Source organism: Rhinoderma darwinii, chromosome 3, assembly GCF_050947455.1.
Source record: "Rhinoderma darwinii isolate aRhiDar2 chromosome 3, aRhiDar2.hap1, whole genome shotgun sequence".
Taxonomy (NCBI): domain Eukaryota; kingdom Metazoa; phylum Chordata; class Amphibia; order Anura; family Rhinodermatidae; genus Rhinoderma; species Rhinoderma darwinii.
This window is the reverse complement of record NC_134689.1, coordinates 277,090,508-277,108,656: the sequence shown is the minus strand read 5'-3', so window position 1 is coordinate 277,108,656 and position 18,149 is coordinate 277,090,508. Positions and strand designations below refer to the sequence as shown.

Below are 18,149 nucleotides of genomic sequence, written 5' to 3'. Positions count from 1 at the left end.
GAAACAACAGAATTGATGTGGGCGACTAAAATATGGAACATATATATATATAACATTTTTTACACAAGGTCCTTTCTACACAAATTAATGTAACGACAGCAAAAATGTGCACTGTACGTACTACGTTTTAGAGGCTTTAAACCTTTAAAATTTTGGCAGGAGACATGTTTGCCATCATTATTGAAGGTAAACTTTACAGTTTCAACATAGAAAATAAAATTGTGTAACTTTGAAAAATCTTAGCTTTAATCATTAAGGCTGGGTTCACACGACCTATTTTCAGGCGTAAACTAAGCGTATTATGCCTCGATTTACGCCTGAAAATAGGGCTACAATACGTCGGCAAACATCTGCCCATTCATTTGAATGGGTTTGCCGACGTACTGTGCAGACGACCTGTAATTTACGCGTCGTCGTTTGACAGCTGTCAAACGACGACGCGTAAATTGACTGCCTCGGCAAAGAAGTGCAGGACACTTCTTTACAACGTAATTTGAGCCGTTCTTCATTGAAGTCAATGAAGAGCAGCTCAAGATTTACGAGCGTCACAGACGCCTCGCATAATGCGAGGAGGAGCTTTTACGTCTGAAACGAGGCAGCTGTTTTCTCCTGAAAACAGTCTGTCTTTTCAGACGTAAAAGCTTCTCATCGTGTGCACATACCCTTATGGGTTTACAGCCTGTATTATATAGTCCAGAGATGCTATTGATACGATCTGTTGACATACACCCCTCACAGCTTAGTGGAGTTCTCCTAAAGTCATGTTCTGTGCAGCTCTGCATTCTGGTTAGTTTTCCCTACATCAGATTACTGCACAGTGCCAGTGTAAAGACTACATTTCCCAGAAGACAGATCAACACAGCTAGCTACATATAGATGCTGAGCCAGCAACAAAATGCTGGGAGAATTGTGAATGTAGCTGTGAAAAATAATTGGCTATAAGACAAGATGTAGTTCCAGATGATAGTAGTGCAGACATAGATGCAAAGTAAACAACTATATTACAAAAGGCATATAAAATATAACCCATTAATGGACATTACCGGAATTGGACTAGGAACAGCAGCCACAACAATTCCAATAGGCTGAGGAGAAAGGATTGCAGGGCTTCCATTACAAATACGAGTTATTCCATTGGGTGCAGGTCCATCATGTTTTTTCATTTGCAGTTCTCCTGGTAAAGGTGACTGTAGCTTTTGTTCTTGCTGCTTTTTCTGGATTTTCCTTTGCAATTGCTGTTTGGCATCTACAGGGGAAGCAAGGGTCTTCACTTGTGGGTGGAAAGCATTGCTTTCAGACATAGGCACAAATGCAGATGTCTGTGTTATTCCTTTCAATCCTGTAAGAACATATGGACACTTGGTTATTACACTACAAACAGCCCTAAGTTTTAAACATTAAGAAAATGCTGCCTGGACCATGGAGATTTAAAGGAAAGGATTGTGATGCTTCTTGAGCAGCATAAGGGTCAGTTCACACCGTTTTTGACGCGGAAACCGCATCGTAAAACGACCGAAAATGCCTCCTATTGATTTCAATGGGAGGCGGAGGTGTTTTTCCCGCGAGCAAAAAAAAGGCTCGCGGGAAAAAGGGATATGCAATATCTTCGGGAGTTTACATCTCTGACCTACCATTGACATCAATGGGAGACAGAGAAAGCATATTTCACGGCATTTCTTGCCCGCGGCGCTCAATGGCTGCGGGCAAAAAACGGCACGATAATCGGCGTGCAGGGGGGCTGTGTGGCACTACCTACAGGGGGGCTGTGTGGCACTACCTACAGGGGGTCTGTGTGGCACTACCTACAAGGGGGTCTGTGTGGCACTACCTACAAGGGGGTCTGTGTGGCACTACCTACAAGGGGGTCTGTGTGGCACTACCTACAGGGGGTCTGTGGCACTACCTACAAGGGGGTCTGTGTGGCACTACCTACAAGGGGGTCTGTGTGGCACTACCTACAAGGGGGTCTGTGTGGCACTACCTACAAGGGGGTCTGTGTCGCACTACCTACAAGGGTGTCTGTGTCGCACTACCTACAAGGGTGTCTGTGTGGCACTACCTACAAGGGGGTCTGTGTGGCACTACCTACAAGGGGGTCTGTGTGGCACTACCTACAAGGGGGTCTGTGTGGCACTACCTACAAGGGGGTCTGTGTGGCACTACCTACAATGGGGGCTGTGTGCCATTGATACAGGAGTGCTGTGTGGCAATACCTACAGGGGGCTGTGTGGCACTAGCTACAAGGGTGTCTGTGTGGAACTACCTACAAGGGGTCTGTGTGGCATTACCTACAAGGGGGCTGTGGCAGTATCTACAGAGGGCAGTGTGTGGCATTATCTACAGATGGAAGTGTGTGGCAAAAAATGTACAAATTAAATTAATCCGATTTTAAAACGGACAGGGAAAAAAAAAAAAGGATGCAAAACGGGTCAAAATTGTCCGTTAAAAACGGCAACACGGCTCGGAACGGATGCAAAACAGCCTGGAAAAACGGCCGGTTTTATCGGCCGACACTCGGACCCGGTGGTGTGAATAAGGCCCTAGAGTATGTTCAGGCAACTGGTACACGCTGGGGTTCTATGAAACAAACACAAAAAGATCTTACAACATTGTGGACAATCTCCTTGTGCAACGCTAGATTTTTCAAGCATGCTAGAACTGTTCACATATATTTTCTGATGTCTCAAATGTTTAATAAAGACATATTGAAACAGGATTAGTTAGGAGATAGGGAATTAATAAACTAGTGATAGGTCCTCTTTAAGTAAAAGTTATCATTCTGTAGCACGTTAAAAACGGATTGCTACATCTATAATGTTGCTGTGAAACGAATGGCATGATCAGGGTTTTCACACAAAATTATATTCTCGTTTTTTTTATACCAATTTTGGTTAATTTTTCAAATAAAATGTGTAGAATAATTCCAGAGAGGAGAAGAATATTATTACCTGCAGAATCTCCTGCCATTACAGTTAACGCGGCCATTGATTTAGTACCAATGTAGTGGCTTTTGACCAGAAAACGAGCCAAATCCAAAACTGAATCAAATGGCTGACTTAGGACCTTCTGTGCCCACTCACAAACAAGGCGACAGGCTGCAGACACAACCTCTTCATCAGCGTTTTGCAGCTGAGCAGATACTTCCATTCCATCCAGCTGAAAAAAAAAAACAACAACTGATAAGCATAGTAGCAGCTTAGATAAAAACTGGCACAAATCTAATTTTAAAAGGGTATGTCCACCTATAAGCAACAACCACTTTATTAAAGAGATCAGCAACTATGGAAATACATTGCATTGCATATCAAACTGATCCTGAGTTACAGCCTGTAGTATAGCAAGAGCTGAATTCACAGTTCTGCTGGTGGTCATTGAAAACAGTCAAATACCTTATGGTCATACATATCCCTAACAGCTTAGCTTTAACGTAGATCAGTTACTTTCTACTTCAGATTACGGTTCAGAAACTACACTTCCCAGAATACAAATGACCAGAACAAACTGCGTAGTCAATGAGCCAGCAAAAACTGCTTGGAAATTGGAGTTCTGCAGCCTGCAGAATTGTGAAGGCAGCTCTGCATTCTGTATCTGTATGCTGTAACTCAGGGTTACTACAAGATAATAATGCTATGGATTTTCAGTTACTCTTTTTTTTTTTATGCATAATTCTAGAAGGTGAATATTCACCAAGTCTTTAGGTTTTAAGATTAAAAATTTTTTACTTTCTAACTTATTTTATTTAGTAACACGAAATAAGTAAAAAAAAAATCTCCCTTCTAGATAGATCACTGCGTTTATAGAATGTAAACATTAAAATGATAAAAATTAAACGCAGCAATAATGTGCACAGAGCCTGCATGGCAGTGCACAAAGGCTGAATGGCTCCCTAGTTAAAAGCTTCCGTGTGCTGCTGTACATGATCCGTTGGGTGCAGTATGTATGGAGAAATTCTCTCTTAGCAATGTGATGGAGCATGCCACAAAATAGGAAAAATACAGAAGTACAGTAAGAGCCCAAACACTTGTACGGGCACCATACTACTTGGAGGTTGTACAGAGCAGTAATACTGTCATGTGCATGCAATGTTGTTTACCACACCACCCAAAGTGTACCAATATGTCATCCAAAATGTCCATCTGACCTCCCCTGATGGCAGAGAAGTATGGACTTCTAATTAACATTACAGCTATCTGTGTACACCTACATTTACAATAGATCACCAAACATACGAAGATGGTCCTTTGAAAAAAATAAAATAAAAATTTCAAATACATTTAGAGAATTTGTTTTAAATACATGTTTGACCGTCACTTTTGACATGTCATAGTGACATGTCATAAGTTTGGATCGGTGGGGTCCAAACACCGAGACCCCCCACCGATCGCTAAAACAAAGTGGTAGAAATGCTCGTGTGAACGCTGTGCCGCTTCTTTTCCGATTGGCTTTCCTCGGAAAACCTAGCGAGCGGTGTACAAACTCTGACTTTCTATTGAGCCCGTACACCGCTCGCTCAGCTTTCTGAGGAAAGTCGATTAGAAACGAAGTGGCATAGCGCTCACCCGAGGACCTTTGCTGCTTTGTTTTAGCGATCGTTGGGGTCTTAGTGCTCGAACCCCCACCGATTAAAACTTCTGACATGTCACTAAGAAATGTCTAAAGTGTTTTAAAAGTTTAGTTAACCTTAAATTCTTAGTGAAATAAAAAAATCTGACAATTACCCCATCTCCCGTCTTGTTGAAATCCAGATTTGGCAGTGATGGCATGTGCACAAAAGCTTTCTTCCTCAATCCGCTGTAGCAATACGTAATTTAGTTAAGGTCAACTTAACAAAGACAGACGAGCAAGAAAACATTTAAAGGCTTTGTAAACATTTGAAGGCATTTTTTTTTTAAATAAATCATTGTTTTATTTTATTTTAAACAACTTTTGAATTTTTTTTTTTTAAAGTTAACTTTTTGAGATACAGTTGCTAGGTATCACGATGTCTGAGTAAATGAACAACGCCCACTTGGTCAATAGTAAAAACACGCCCAGTTGTCTATTAAGAAAGTCATTAGTATAAAGCTAAAATAGGTCATAACTCCGTCAAAATTGATTGTTTTTCTAAATAAAAACCACTGCTGTTATCTACATTACAGCGCCGATCACATTATGTAAGAGATAGGGCACTTATAATCTGGTGACAGAGCCTCTTTAAGCTCATAAGAGACACGCAGGACCAGATTTCAGCGTCAGTTCAGCGGAATCGGCTGTGACGGAACAATACATTTCAGCCGAGAAGTCGGTTCAGCTGACCTGATTGAATTGGCTGTGATGGAGCGACACAGTTCAGGTTTTAGCAAAGACGTCAGTTCAGCTGAGCTGATGGAACGATACAGATTCTATGTATACAGGACAATGTTAAAGTTGTTTTAAAACACTTAAAAGGATTATCCACTCTGAAAATAATTGATGGTCTATCCTCAGGATAGATTAAAAAATAAAATAAAAAAAATCGGTGGGAGTCCGAGCACTAAGACCATCACCGATCACTAAACGAAGAAGCAGAAGCAATCAGGATGGGACTGTGCTGCTTCGTTTCTGCTCGGCTTTCCTCGGAAAGCCAAGAAACAGATGTACGGACTATCTTGAGACCATACACCGCTCGCTCGGCTTTCTGAGTGAAGTCGAGCAGAATTGAAGCGGCAAAGCACTCACCTTAGCAATTCTGTCTGTTCATTTTAGCGATCGTGGGGGGTCTCAGTGCTCAGATCCCCACCGATCAAAACTTCTGACATGTCAAATTTTTGGGGACGTATAGGTACACTTTAATAAATGTGGCCTAAACTATGTCTTCTTGGAGACCATGCCCACTTTTCATATTTGACAAATGACGAGAAAAGTCACCAATTGTCCCCAAAATCACAATTTTTTATGCCAAAACTCACATAAGCTGCTTAGTAAATGTGGGCCATTGCCTTCAACATGCAGATAACATTCTATAAATTTAGTTGCAAAGTACAATGTTTTGTGAAGGCACCAGTGCAGATTTAGACACCGTTATTGAAGTAAAGGATATTTTGATTTTCCTCTTGTGCCCAGGCGACGTGCCTTCATGTTTGGAAATACATTTTTCATAATCTTTCCAAAGTCAGCAGCACTTAGTGGGTGATAGCCAAGATTGTCACAATAGCTCCTGAAAGACATTAAAATAATACCATTGATATAAGTAATACAATAGTGTTCGATAAATACCTAGTTAAGACCATGAAATGGCATGCAGACTCTAGTTGAGATACTACTGCTTGACTAGTCATAGCTATATACTAATCTATTGTGTAGGGAAGAAAATCTTCAGTCACCATGAGTGTCACGGTTCCCACATCAAAGCTTAGTGCAATTATCTTACGAATTTCCCTGTGAAGTTTTAGATAAATCTTCTAAATGTACAACCACCAAGTGGCATTAGCGGCATTTTACAAGTGGTATAGGCTCTAATTCAAGGGTATCTGTTATGACGACAGAGGTCTTTAACTTAAAAAAATACCTTTAGGGACTACTGATGTTCAAATGGAGAAATTGGGGTACTATAACCCATACAAAGATCAAAAAAATGGAATCCATCGTATTAAAGCGGACACTAAGAACATTCTAATTTATAATCCGCAGCGTATTACAGCAGCAGCAAAGTGGATGAGATTTTAAAAATCCCATCTACACGCTGCAGATTTCTGTGCAAATTTGATTACATTTTTTAGTCAGCAGCATGTCAATTTATGCTGCTGAATGGTTGCGTATTTGTGGCAGTTTTTCCCCATTGAGCTCTATGGAGAAATCCAAATATGCAGGAAATACCAAATGTCGCAGATTTCTGTTGCACATGAGCTGTGTATATGCAGAATTTTTTTTTTTAAATAAAAAAAGGACCCTACTCTACTCCCCTGGTGCCCCTGTAGTGATGCCAGCCTCCTGGGATGTTTTGTGCCCATGTGACTGGAGCAGTCAATCACAATGCAGTTACAATGAACCAAATTGCTTACCAGAAGGCTGACTGCACAAAGACCAGCTGGGGTAGCAGGGATGTGTTGCTATAGTAGCGCCAAGGAATGAGTGTATATATTTATTTTTTAGCCCCTCCCTCTGCCGTTCTCCATAGCAGCAAATCTGTCCAAAGATCTGCTCCAAGTTGAACATGATTTGGTATGGCAAATCCCACTCGTGTGAATACACCATAACAGTAACCTGGAATGCCATGTAGTAAATGAGCTCTGCTCATGTATGGAAAGACTAGAGATGTGGATGTCTCCAGGTCTAAGATTGCAGGTATCCGAATGCACCAGAATGAGGAGAGAAGGTGTTGATATCGATGGAAAAAAGCAGGGCTAATTTCAATTTTGAGCGGTGGTTTGAAAGGATGGAGTACATTTACAAGCTTGTTTAACCAACCTTGAGCTTTAAACAGAGTGAATATAAAAACAAGACAGCTGCGAGAGAGTAATATGAGATGGGAAATCTGGAAAGGACAGATATATATTTGTGTACCATCAGCATATATTTGATACTGAAACCAAAACACATTAATCAGATGCCTAATACCATGTATATATATATATATATATATATATATATATATATATATATATCTCAAGCTTGAGAAAGGCTCAGGTTGTGTGAGCCGAAACGTCGCACTTTTGGGGTCAATAAAGCACCCTCTATTTTCACTATAAGCCTCTGTGAGTGCTGCCTATTTACTGCTTCTTGTCTAGAGGGACAGGGGTCAGTTCCCTAAGGCTTGCACCCCCTTTCATTTAAGCCTGTCCTGCTGGATTCTATTTTTGTAGAATCTGCAGGTGAATTGCGGCCCCATTCATTTCAATGGGCCAATGCACACGACCGTGGTTTCCACGGTCTGTGCATGGCCCAGGAGCTTGGACCGCAAAAAGAACGGACATGTCTTATTACAGCCTCATTTTATGGTCCAGGCTCATACAAATTAATGCACACGGACATGTGCACGACCCAAGATTTGCGGGCGGTCCACGGGCGACACTCCGCAGCTGTCCGGCCCGAAAATCACAGCTGTGCACATGGCTATGGTCGTGTGTATGAGGCCTATAAGTGGGAAAGGTAAATCAATCACAATTGCTATGCTGTCTTGATATTGGAACAATAACAGAGTCTGGAAAATTGGAACATAGAATTGTTTCCCCTGGACACTCTGGATTCCTTCCATATTCCAAGCAAAGCCATACTAATCATAAATCAACACAAGAGTAAGATGCATGCCCTGTACTTACTTATACTCATCATAAACCTCCTGCTTTGGCAGAGAAGTCTCTGGGTGTTCCTCTAAGGTATTCCGAATCCAGGAGAATGCATGCGTTTGCTGAGCTCGACTAGATGACAGTGAGCTCTGATCACTAAGAAAGAAAAGTTTAAAGAAAATATATAAATAAATCAGTAAATGTGTGAACATCAGGCATTTTATTTTACGTAAAACTTCTTTGTGCAGTTAGGTAAGCAAAATACCCATTACTGTCAGTGAATAGTACGGAAGTAAATAGGTAAACATTGAGTAACCAACCAAAATTAACAAGTCATCCATAAATCAGTACATAAATAATTCAGCAAGACAAATAAAGCAGTCTGGCTAGACCTAGGACTTATTAAAATGCTGGAAGTCGTATGCTAGTTGAATGCTGCCAAGATACTGTTCTCAATAGCTTTGCCAGTGGCTTTAAAATAATAAAGAAAGACTCTCAGATGTGCTTCTTACATTTGAATGCAGGTGATTTAGAAGGCTGTTCCGCATCCACCAGTAACAATGTTTTTTGCAAAAATAAACCTATATTTGGCATATAACCCTTAAAGGGAACCTGTCACCAGCATTTCACCTATTGAACTCTACTCAGTCCTCGCGGGCCGCTGCTGTCAAAAGTTCATTGCCGTCATCCCCTCTCCTAAACCATTTCCTTCTCCGATCGTAAATAACGGTCTGCAAAAATTTGCGCCCCTTATTCTAATAATCCGGTACTCTCGTTCGTTCCTCTTCCCTATGCCCACCCATTGCCGAAAACGGTCTCGCCCTGAATGCCGAAATCTCGTCTGTGCCCGTCACGTACGGTCCGACACCCTTCCCTGCTTCGTCTAGGTCTCAAATCTAGTTACTGCCCAGGTGCCACTATGATTTCCTGTTGTGCGCACACTAGAATAGGACGTCGATGTGCAAGCACAGAATTTTGTGTGTGCTGGGGGGAGGCGAGGAGCTGTCAATCAAACACAAGGAGGTGGGGTTAACTCGGAAAGCCTTTAGGAATGAAGATATGACTCATGCTCTTTAACATACGGCACGGGAACACTAAAAAACGGAATACTGAAGGTACAGAGCCTACTTAGAAGACAATTCTAGGTTACATAAAAATTATTATTCCCCCACTTCCACCAGGTACTGCTGGTTTAATAGGTGAAATGCTGGTGGCAGGTTCCCGTTAAGTGACTGGCTGGATATTTAAAAAGTACAATAACACAGCCATCTAGTTCAGGGGAACACGCCACCTGAAAACCACATTAGTAAAGGGAGTAAGACGGAGAAGTCTATTAAAATGCCTATAGGTTAAGAACACAAAGTAAAATGTTGAGGCTAATGTGTAGATTCCAGTTGATCTCTGTATAGCATATACATCATAACTTGATCACGGACCATTGTTCTAATATGATACACATTAGGTGAGAGTTATCCATGCAACTAAATCACGTAACATTTATACAACTCAATCACCACTTTTCTGACCCATATTATTTATAAACTGGTGTTGAAAAAAGTTGCAATCAATGACATTTGGTGTGTACGTCCAGCATATGCATCGGAAAGAACTCGAAATTTGAGTGACGCATCCACAGAGTTCTCCTAAAGAGTGGCATAAGTATGGCTTGGCTCTCAACTGTATTGGGAAGCATTAAACTACACTTTTCAATACAAGAAAAGCATATTGCGTAAAAAATCCTTTTTTTCCCTTTTTAACATTAAAATTCAGCGGCAGGTTCTTTACATAGTTACATAGTTTGTACGGTTGTAAAAAGACACACGTCCATCAAGTTCAACCAAGGGATGGGAAAAGGGAAGGGAAACATTTCTACACATAGCAGCTAATATTTTTTTGTTCTAGGAAATGATCTAAGCCTTTCTTAGAGCCATCTACTGTCCCTGCTGTGACAGCTCCTGCGGTGACTATTCCATAGATTCACCGTTCTCACAGTAAAGAAGGCTTGTCGTCTCTGCAGGTTGAACCTTTTTTTCTCCAGACGGAGGGAGTGCCCCCTTGTTTTTGAGGGGGTTTTACATGGATCAGGATTTCACCATATTTTTTGTATGTGCCATTCATATATTTATATAAATTAATCATGTCCCCCCCTTAGTCGTCTTTTTTCCAGGCTAAATAGGTCTAATTCTTTTAATCTTTCCTCATAACTTAGATTCTCCATGCCCCTTATTAGCTTCGTCGCTCTTCTTTGTATTTTTCCCAACTCCAGGGCATCCTTTCTATGAACTGGAGCCCAGAACTGGACTGCATATTCTAGATGAGGCCTCACTAATGCTTTGTAAAGTGGTAATATTACATCCCTGTCCCGCGAGTCCATGCCTCTTTAAATACACAACAAACGTACCACTTTCTTCATTAGAAGTGGTTGAGAACAACAGCAGGTACAACTTAGAATAGTTCCGCATCCTACGCTAAACTCTTCAACAGGCATGCAAAACTTAAACGGTTCTCCAGGTTTAGAAACAGGGTCTGCTTTATTTCAGAAAAAGTGGCACTTTTTACCGGAAACAGCGCCATTTTTGGTCTTGCAGTTCAGCCATATTTACTCGAATGGGGCTGAGCTGCAACACCAGACACAGCTTATGGACAAATGTGGTGCTGTTTGTAGAAAAAAAAAGCATACCCTAATTTTAAGCCTGTTCAACCCCCTTAAAGGAACAGTGTCATCACAATTTTTTTTTAAATATGTTAAAGATGTTAGTGCTTTATTAAAAACGTTTATATTTATTTGTGTGTTTGTGTTTTACTTTTTCTTATTTTTACACTTTTTCTTCCCTATGGGGGCTGCCATTTTTTTTTCCATTTCTGTATGTGTCGATTAACGACACATACAGACATGGAATACGGCAGCCACAGTCCCATAGGGACTGCGAACGGGGCCCGTTCCATCCACTAACATGTACGCCGTCTGTGTGGGAACTGCGCATGCACCGCTCCCACACAGTCCAATTTGAAATGCGCGCCGTCCGGCGCCATTTTCCTGTGGACCGGAAGTCGCGGCCGGACAGTAAGATTACTACTTCCGGTCGCGGCTTCCGGACTTGTGCACTTGGACCAGCGGCAGCAGACGGAGCGGACGGGCCGGAAGGAGCCGCGGCGGCAGGAGCAGGTAAGAGATTTCTATGTATGTTCGTGTTTGTGTACGTTTACTACTGTATGTAAACCTTCTACACTGTGTGTTAGCTCAAAAAATGGCGACACACAGTGTAGGAGGTTAGACCGTTCAAACCCCTCGTTTCTCCCGGCACTAGCCAGGTTAAAGGAGGGGGGGGGGGGGGATTCTGAGAGCTCACTAGAGCGAGGGATTTTTTCCCAATTTTGCAGCATAAAGCAATGTGGTTGCTTTACCACATGCAATGCTGCAATTTTGGGAATTGCTCCATCTAGTGACCAGTGCTGGGAAATATTATAAATTGAATCCAATTTATAATATTTCCTGACTCGTGAAAAAAATAAAAAAAAATTAGAACAATGTTTAATCACCCACACACTAAATGTTTAATTAAAAAAAAAACAACATGTTTTTCTGGCAACACATTCCCTTTAAGAGCTGTAACTTAACCCCTTCAGGACCCAGCCTGTTTTGGCCTTGAGGACCCAGCCAATTTTTTCAAATCTGACATGTGTTACTTTATTTGGTAATAAAGTTGGAATGCTTTTACCTATCCAAGCGATTCTGAGATTGTTTTCTCGTGACATGTTGTACTTTATGTTAGTGAAAAAATTTTGTCGATAATTTTGGTATTTATTTCTGAAAAACACCACAATTTAGAAAAAATTTGTAAAAATTAGCATTTTTCTAAATTTAAACGTATCTGCTTGTAAAACAGATAGTAATACCACACAAAATAGTTACTAGTTAACATTTCCCATATGTGTACTTTATGTTTGCATCGTTTTTTGAACGTCCTTTTATTTTTCTAGGACGTTACAAAGCTTAGAACTTTAGCAGCAATTTCTCATATTTTAAAGAAAATTTCATAAGGCTATATTTTCAGGGACTAGTTAAGATCTGAGGTGGCTTTGAGGGCCTTATATATTAGAAAATCCCCAGAAGTCACCCCATTTTGAAAACTGCAACCCTCAAGGTATTCGAATCAGCATTCACAAAGTGTTTTAACCCTTTAGGCGTTTCACAGGAATTAAAGCAAAGTAGAGGTGAAATGTACAAATTTTCTTTTTTTTGCCGAAATTAATTTCTAATACATTTTTTTTTGTAACACAGAAGGTTTTACCAGAGAAATGCAACTCAATATTTATTGCCCAGATTCTGCAGTTTTTAGAAATATCCCACATGTAGCCCTAGTGTGATAATGGACTGAAGCACCGGCCTCAGAAGCAAAGGAGCACCTAGTGGATTTTGGGCCTCCTTTATTTTAGAATATATTTTAGGCACCATGTCAGGTTTGAAGAGGTCTTGTGGTGCCAAAACAGTGGAAACACCCCGAAAGTTACCCCATTTTGGAAACTACACCCCTCAAGAAATTTATCTAGGTGTATAGTTAGCATTTTGACTGCACAGGTTTTTCGCTAAATTTATCAGAATTAGTCTGTAAAAATTAAAATCTGAAATATTTACAAGGAATAATGAAGAAAATCACCCCAACATTTGTAAACCAATGTCTCCTGATTACGGGCAATGTCCCATATGTGGTAATAAACTGATGATTGGACCCACAGCAAGGCTCAGAAGGGAAGGAGCGCCATTTGGATTTTGGAGCACGGATTTTGCTGGTTTGGTTTTCGGTGCCATGTCGCGTTTGCAACGCCCTGGAGCGACCAAAACAGGGGAAACCCCCCAAAAGTGACCCCATTTTGGAAACTACACCTCTCAAGGAATTTATCTAGGGGTATAGTTAGCATTTTGACCACACAGGTTTTTTGCAGAATTTAGTGGAATTAGGCAGTGAAGATGAAAATCAACTTTTTTTCTGAAAAAGCATAGAAATTTTACATTTTTACAAGGAATAAAGGAAAAAATAACAACAACATTTGTAAAGCATTTTCTCCTGATTACGGCAATACCCCATATGTGGTAATAAACTGCTGATTGGACCCATGGCAGCTCTCAGAAGGGAAGTAGCGCCATTTGGATTTTGGAGCACGGATTTTGCTGGATTGCTTTTCGGTGCCGCGTTTGCAACGCCCTGGAGGGACCAAAACAGTGGAAGCCCCCCAAGTTACCCCATTTTGGAAACACCCCTCAAGGAATTTTTCTAGGGGTATAGTGAGCATTTAGACTCCACAGGTCTTTTGCAGAATTTATTAGAATTAGGCGGAGAAAATTAATATCACAATTTTTTTCCACTAAAATGTTGCATTTTCTCATTTTCACAAGGGATAAAGGAGAAATAAACAACCAATTTTTGTAAAGCTATTTCTCCCGGGTACGGAAATACCCCACATGGGGTCATACATTTTTTTCATTAGAAATGAATTAACCCTTTCAGGACTGATCCATTTTTTGCTTTCTTATTTTCATTTTTCACTCCCCGCCTTCCAAGAGCCATAACTTTTTTCTTTTTCTGTCAGTAGAGTGGTGTGAAGGCTTATTTCTTGCGGGAGGAATTGTAGTTTCTATTGATACCATTTAAAGTGCCATAAAAAGTACTGGGAAACTGAAAAAAAAATAGGAAAATATAGGAATATAGGAAAAAAATCTGATTCCATTTTTTGGGGTTTTCGTTTTTACAGCTTTCGCCGTGCGGTAAAAACGAAAACTTCAGCGATTTTGGCGGTTTAAATTATTTAAGTTTTTTACGGTGTTCACCGTGCGAGTTAAATAACGGTATATTGTAATAGTTCGGCCTTTTTATGGACGTAGCGATATCAATTCTGTTTATTTTTTTACATTACTTTTGAAAAAAAAATGGGAAAAGTTTTTTTTTTTAACTTTAAACTTTTTTCTTTCTCACTACTAATAACTTTAACTCTTCTACACATTTTATTAGTCCCCTTAGGGGGCTTGTACCAGCGATCATTGGATCGGCGGGTACAATATACTGCAATACTAATGTATTGCAGTATATTGTTATTTTTACAGACTCCTGTAACAGCGCGATCGCTGTTGCTGTCCGTTAGTCCCGGGTGTCAGCTGGAATACACAGCTAATACCCGCAGCGTATGGAGTGGGCTCAGCACGTGAGCCCGCTCCATACATCACCCCCGCACCATGACGTGCTATTAAGTCATAGTGCTCAAAGGGGTTAATGCACAGCGGGTGGTGTGAATATTGCAATTTTCCACTGATATGCCATTTTAGTGCATAATATGTCACGCCCAGTTTGTGCCCCTGAAGACAAATACCTCATAAAGCGTTAAGCGGGTCCTCCCGGATATGGCGATGCCATATATGTGGGCACAAACTGCTGTTTGGGCACGCTGCAGGGCTCAGAAGGGAGGGAGCGCCATTTTGCTTTTGGAGCGCAGATTTTGCTTGGTAGTTTTTCTGTTTGGGGTTTTGGTGGTATTTCAGTTTATAATTTGGGGGTATGTGTAATCTGTGCTGAGTACATCAGGGCATAAAAAGAGGGTATAATAAGGCGGTAAATAAATAATAATTCAAAGATCTGTGGCCGGTGTCGCACTGATAAATGGTGTCGGATGTTACCCGCTTTTAGAAAACACTGCACTGTACTTTTCATTGGTACCATTTTGGGGTACATGCCATTTTTTTGATCACTTTTTATTACATTTTTTTGCAAGCCGGGTGACCAAAAACAAGCAATTCTGACAATATTTTTTCATTTATTTTTTGCGGCGTTCACCGTGCACTATAAATGACCATTATATTTTATTCTGCGGGTCGGTACGATTACGGCGATACCATACGTATATAGGTTTTTTTATGTTCTGCAGCGTTTGCGCAATAAAATAACTTATTTAGAAAATAATTTATTTTCTGTCACCATATTCTGAGAGCCGTAACTTTTTTATTTTTCAGTCAAAAAAGCGGTGTAAGGGCTTGTTTTTTTGCGGGACGGGTTGTAGTTTTTATCGGTATTATTTTCGGGTACATGCGACTTTTTGATCACTTTTTATTCTCTATTTTGGGAGGGGTGGTGACCAAAAAATAGCGATTCTGGTGTAGTTTTTTATTGATTTTTTTTGGGGTGTTCATCGTGCTGGAAAAATAACATTATAGTTTTATAGTTGGGGTCGTTACGAACGCGGTGATACCAGATATGTGTACTTTTTTTAACGTGTTCATTTTTTTCCTATAATGAAAGACCTATTATAGAAAAAAAATGCAGTGTCACTTATAACTTTTATTTTTACACATTTTTATTACTTTTTTTTACTTTTTTCACTTGTCCCACTAGGGTACACTTAGTCTTGCAGCTTTGATCGCTGCTGGAGTACATTACACTACGTGTGTAGTGTAATGCACTCTAACTGTCATTGTGACGTGACAGTCACACTGACAGGAAGTCTCGGAGGACCGGCAGGAGGCTGCTCCTCCGAGGCTTCCGTACATGGCAACCCGGAGGTCATTGTCTGACCTCCGATTGCCGTGACAAGCATCGGTAGCCCCCACAATCACTTCGTGGGGGCTGCCGATGTGCTTCAAACCACTTAAATGCGGCAACGGCAATCTGTCGCCGCATTTATGGGGTTAATTGCCGAAATCAGCGGCGATGGTCCGCTGACCAGCAAGGCTGGAGTGTCAGCTGTCGGGGACAGCTGACCTCCCGGTTCCCGGACACTGTCCGTTAGGACAGTGTGCGCCGGGAACTACTCCGCAATAGTACGTCTGGATGCGGGAACTAACCCCTCTGCAGGACGTACTATTGCGGAGCAGCGCGGGAAGAGGTTAAAGAGGCTCTGTCACCAGATTCTCAAAGCCCTATCTCCTATTGCATGTGATCGGCGCTGCAATGTAGAGAACAGTAACGTTTTGTTTTTTTGAAAAACGTTCATTTTTGGCCAAGTTATGAGCTATTTTATATATATATGCAAATGAGCTTTGAAATGGACAACTGGGCGTGTTTTTTTTCGTATGTCCAACTGGGCGTGTATTGTGTTTTTAACTGGGCGTGTTTACTTGTTTTACTAACTGGGCGTTGTGAATAGAAGTGTATGACGCTGACCAATCAGTGACCAATCGGCATAATACACTCCTCTCCATTCATTTACACAGCACATAGTGTTCTTACTAGAACGATGTGCAGCAACATACACACGTGTCCTGATAATGAATACACACGACCTCCAGCCTGGACGTCATGTGTATTCACAATCCTGACACTTCTGAATCTTTTCTGTGAGATTTCCAGCAAGGGAAACGAAATCTCGTTTACCTCGTAATCTCGCGAGATTACGCGTGGCTTGCTGGAATCTCACAGAAAAGATTCAGAAGTGTCAGGATTGTGAATACACATGACGTCCAGGCTGGAGTTCATGTGTATTCATTATCAGGACACTTGTGTATGTGGCTGCACATCGTTCTAGTAAGAACACTATGTGCTGTGTAAATGAATGGAGAGGAGTGCATGATGCTGATTGGTCACTGATTCGTCAGCATCATACACTTCTATTCACAACGCCCAGTTAGTAAAACAAGTAAACACGCCCAGTTAAAAACACAATACACGCCCAGTTGGACATACGAAAAAAAACACGCCCAGTTGTCCATTTCAAAGCTCATTTGCATATATATATAAAATAGCTCATAACTTGGCCAAAAATTAACGTTTAAAAAAAAAAAAAAAGTACTGTTCTCTACATTGCAGCGCCGATCACATGCAATAGGAGATAGGGATTGAGAATCTGGTGACAGAGCCTCTTTGATTCTTCCGTCTATGTAGCCATATGTGGGCTTGTTTTTTGCGGGACAAAGTGTAGTTTTCATTGGTAGTATTTTGGGGTACATGAGACTTATTGATGAACTATTTTTATGGGAAAAACTGTGGAAAACTGACAGGCAATCTATTAGGCTATGCCTCTAGCATGGCCTAATATGCAGTTGCTGAAGGCAGACCTGGGGGCCTTTGTTAGGCCCCTGGCTGCCATGGAAACCGATCGGCGCCCTGCAGTGTCGTTGAGGGGCTGCCGATTGACGGGGAGGGAGCACCCTCAGTCACCCTAACGCATTAGATGCCGCTGTCACTATTGACAGTGGCATCTAATGGGTTAAACTGTAGAAATCGGAGAGCGCTTCGATTCCGTCAGTTGGAGCAGGAGCAAGGCTGTGTATAACAGCCGTGCTCCTGCCGCTGATTGCGTGGGTACACTGGCAGTACCTACTTGATCAGAGTGACGGATAGATCTGTCGCTCTTCGTTACAGGGTAACGTTATTCATTAGGAGTCCTTCACGTTTTCTAATAAATAATTATTTGATCTACCATTTCTTAAGTAGCAGCAGAGACTTGTGGATAAAACACTGGGGTTAACATATTAAGACTAGCGTTTCAAATGTTAGTTTTAAACTCATTTACTTTGGCGGAAAATTCACCAAATCTATTAAGAGGTTGCACACCTTTTGATATGATTTGCACATCTTTCAATGTCCGCATGACAAAAATGCAAATCTACGCCAGCTATGATCAGGTGCAAATATGCACCATAACTTATGCAAGGTTCTGGCGTAAATTATGATAAATCTTCTGGTCTGGCAGAGGCCCTGTCCCCTTTAGATAAACCACACCCCTTTAGCGCAACTATGGAGTGCGCCAAATTTTACATATTTTTTACAATAGATAATATATGCCAGGTAGTATATGTCCCATAGATAAGTGTTTACAGATTTTGTCTGTTTGCTTTATACTTTGCATTTTTTTTATTGTGATAAAGTGATTCCATTCATATTTAGATGTGCAGTCTGCTATATGTGTGTCCTTGCTTTACCA

At 41.0% G+C, this 18,149-nt stretch overlaps 1 protein-coding gene across 1 annotated transcript in view; it reads right to left on the bottom strand.

The window, feature by feature from the left end:
• Positions 1-18,149, bottom strand: part of RFX7 (regulatory factor X7) — a 113,889-nt gene that overhangs the window by 6,683 nt on the left and 89,057 nt on the right. Inside the window, exons 4-8 of the mRNA XM_075857965.1 lie at positions 8,277-8,399; positions 6,059-6,175; positions 4,719-4,803; positions 2,949-3,156; positions 1,044-1,339 (exon numbers count right to left, since the gene is read on the bottom strand). Coding sequence (XP_075714080.1) covers positions 1,044-1,339; positions 2,949-3,156; positions 4,719-4,803; positions 6,059-6,175; positions 8,277-8,399 — 829 coding nt within the window. The remainder of the gene's footprint in view (positions 1-1,043; positions 1,340-2,948; positions 3,157-4,718; positions 4,804-6,058; positions 6,176-8,276; positions 8,400-18,149) is intronic.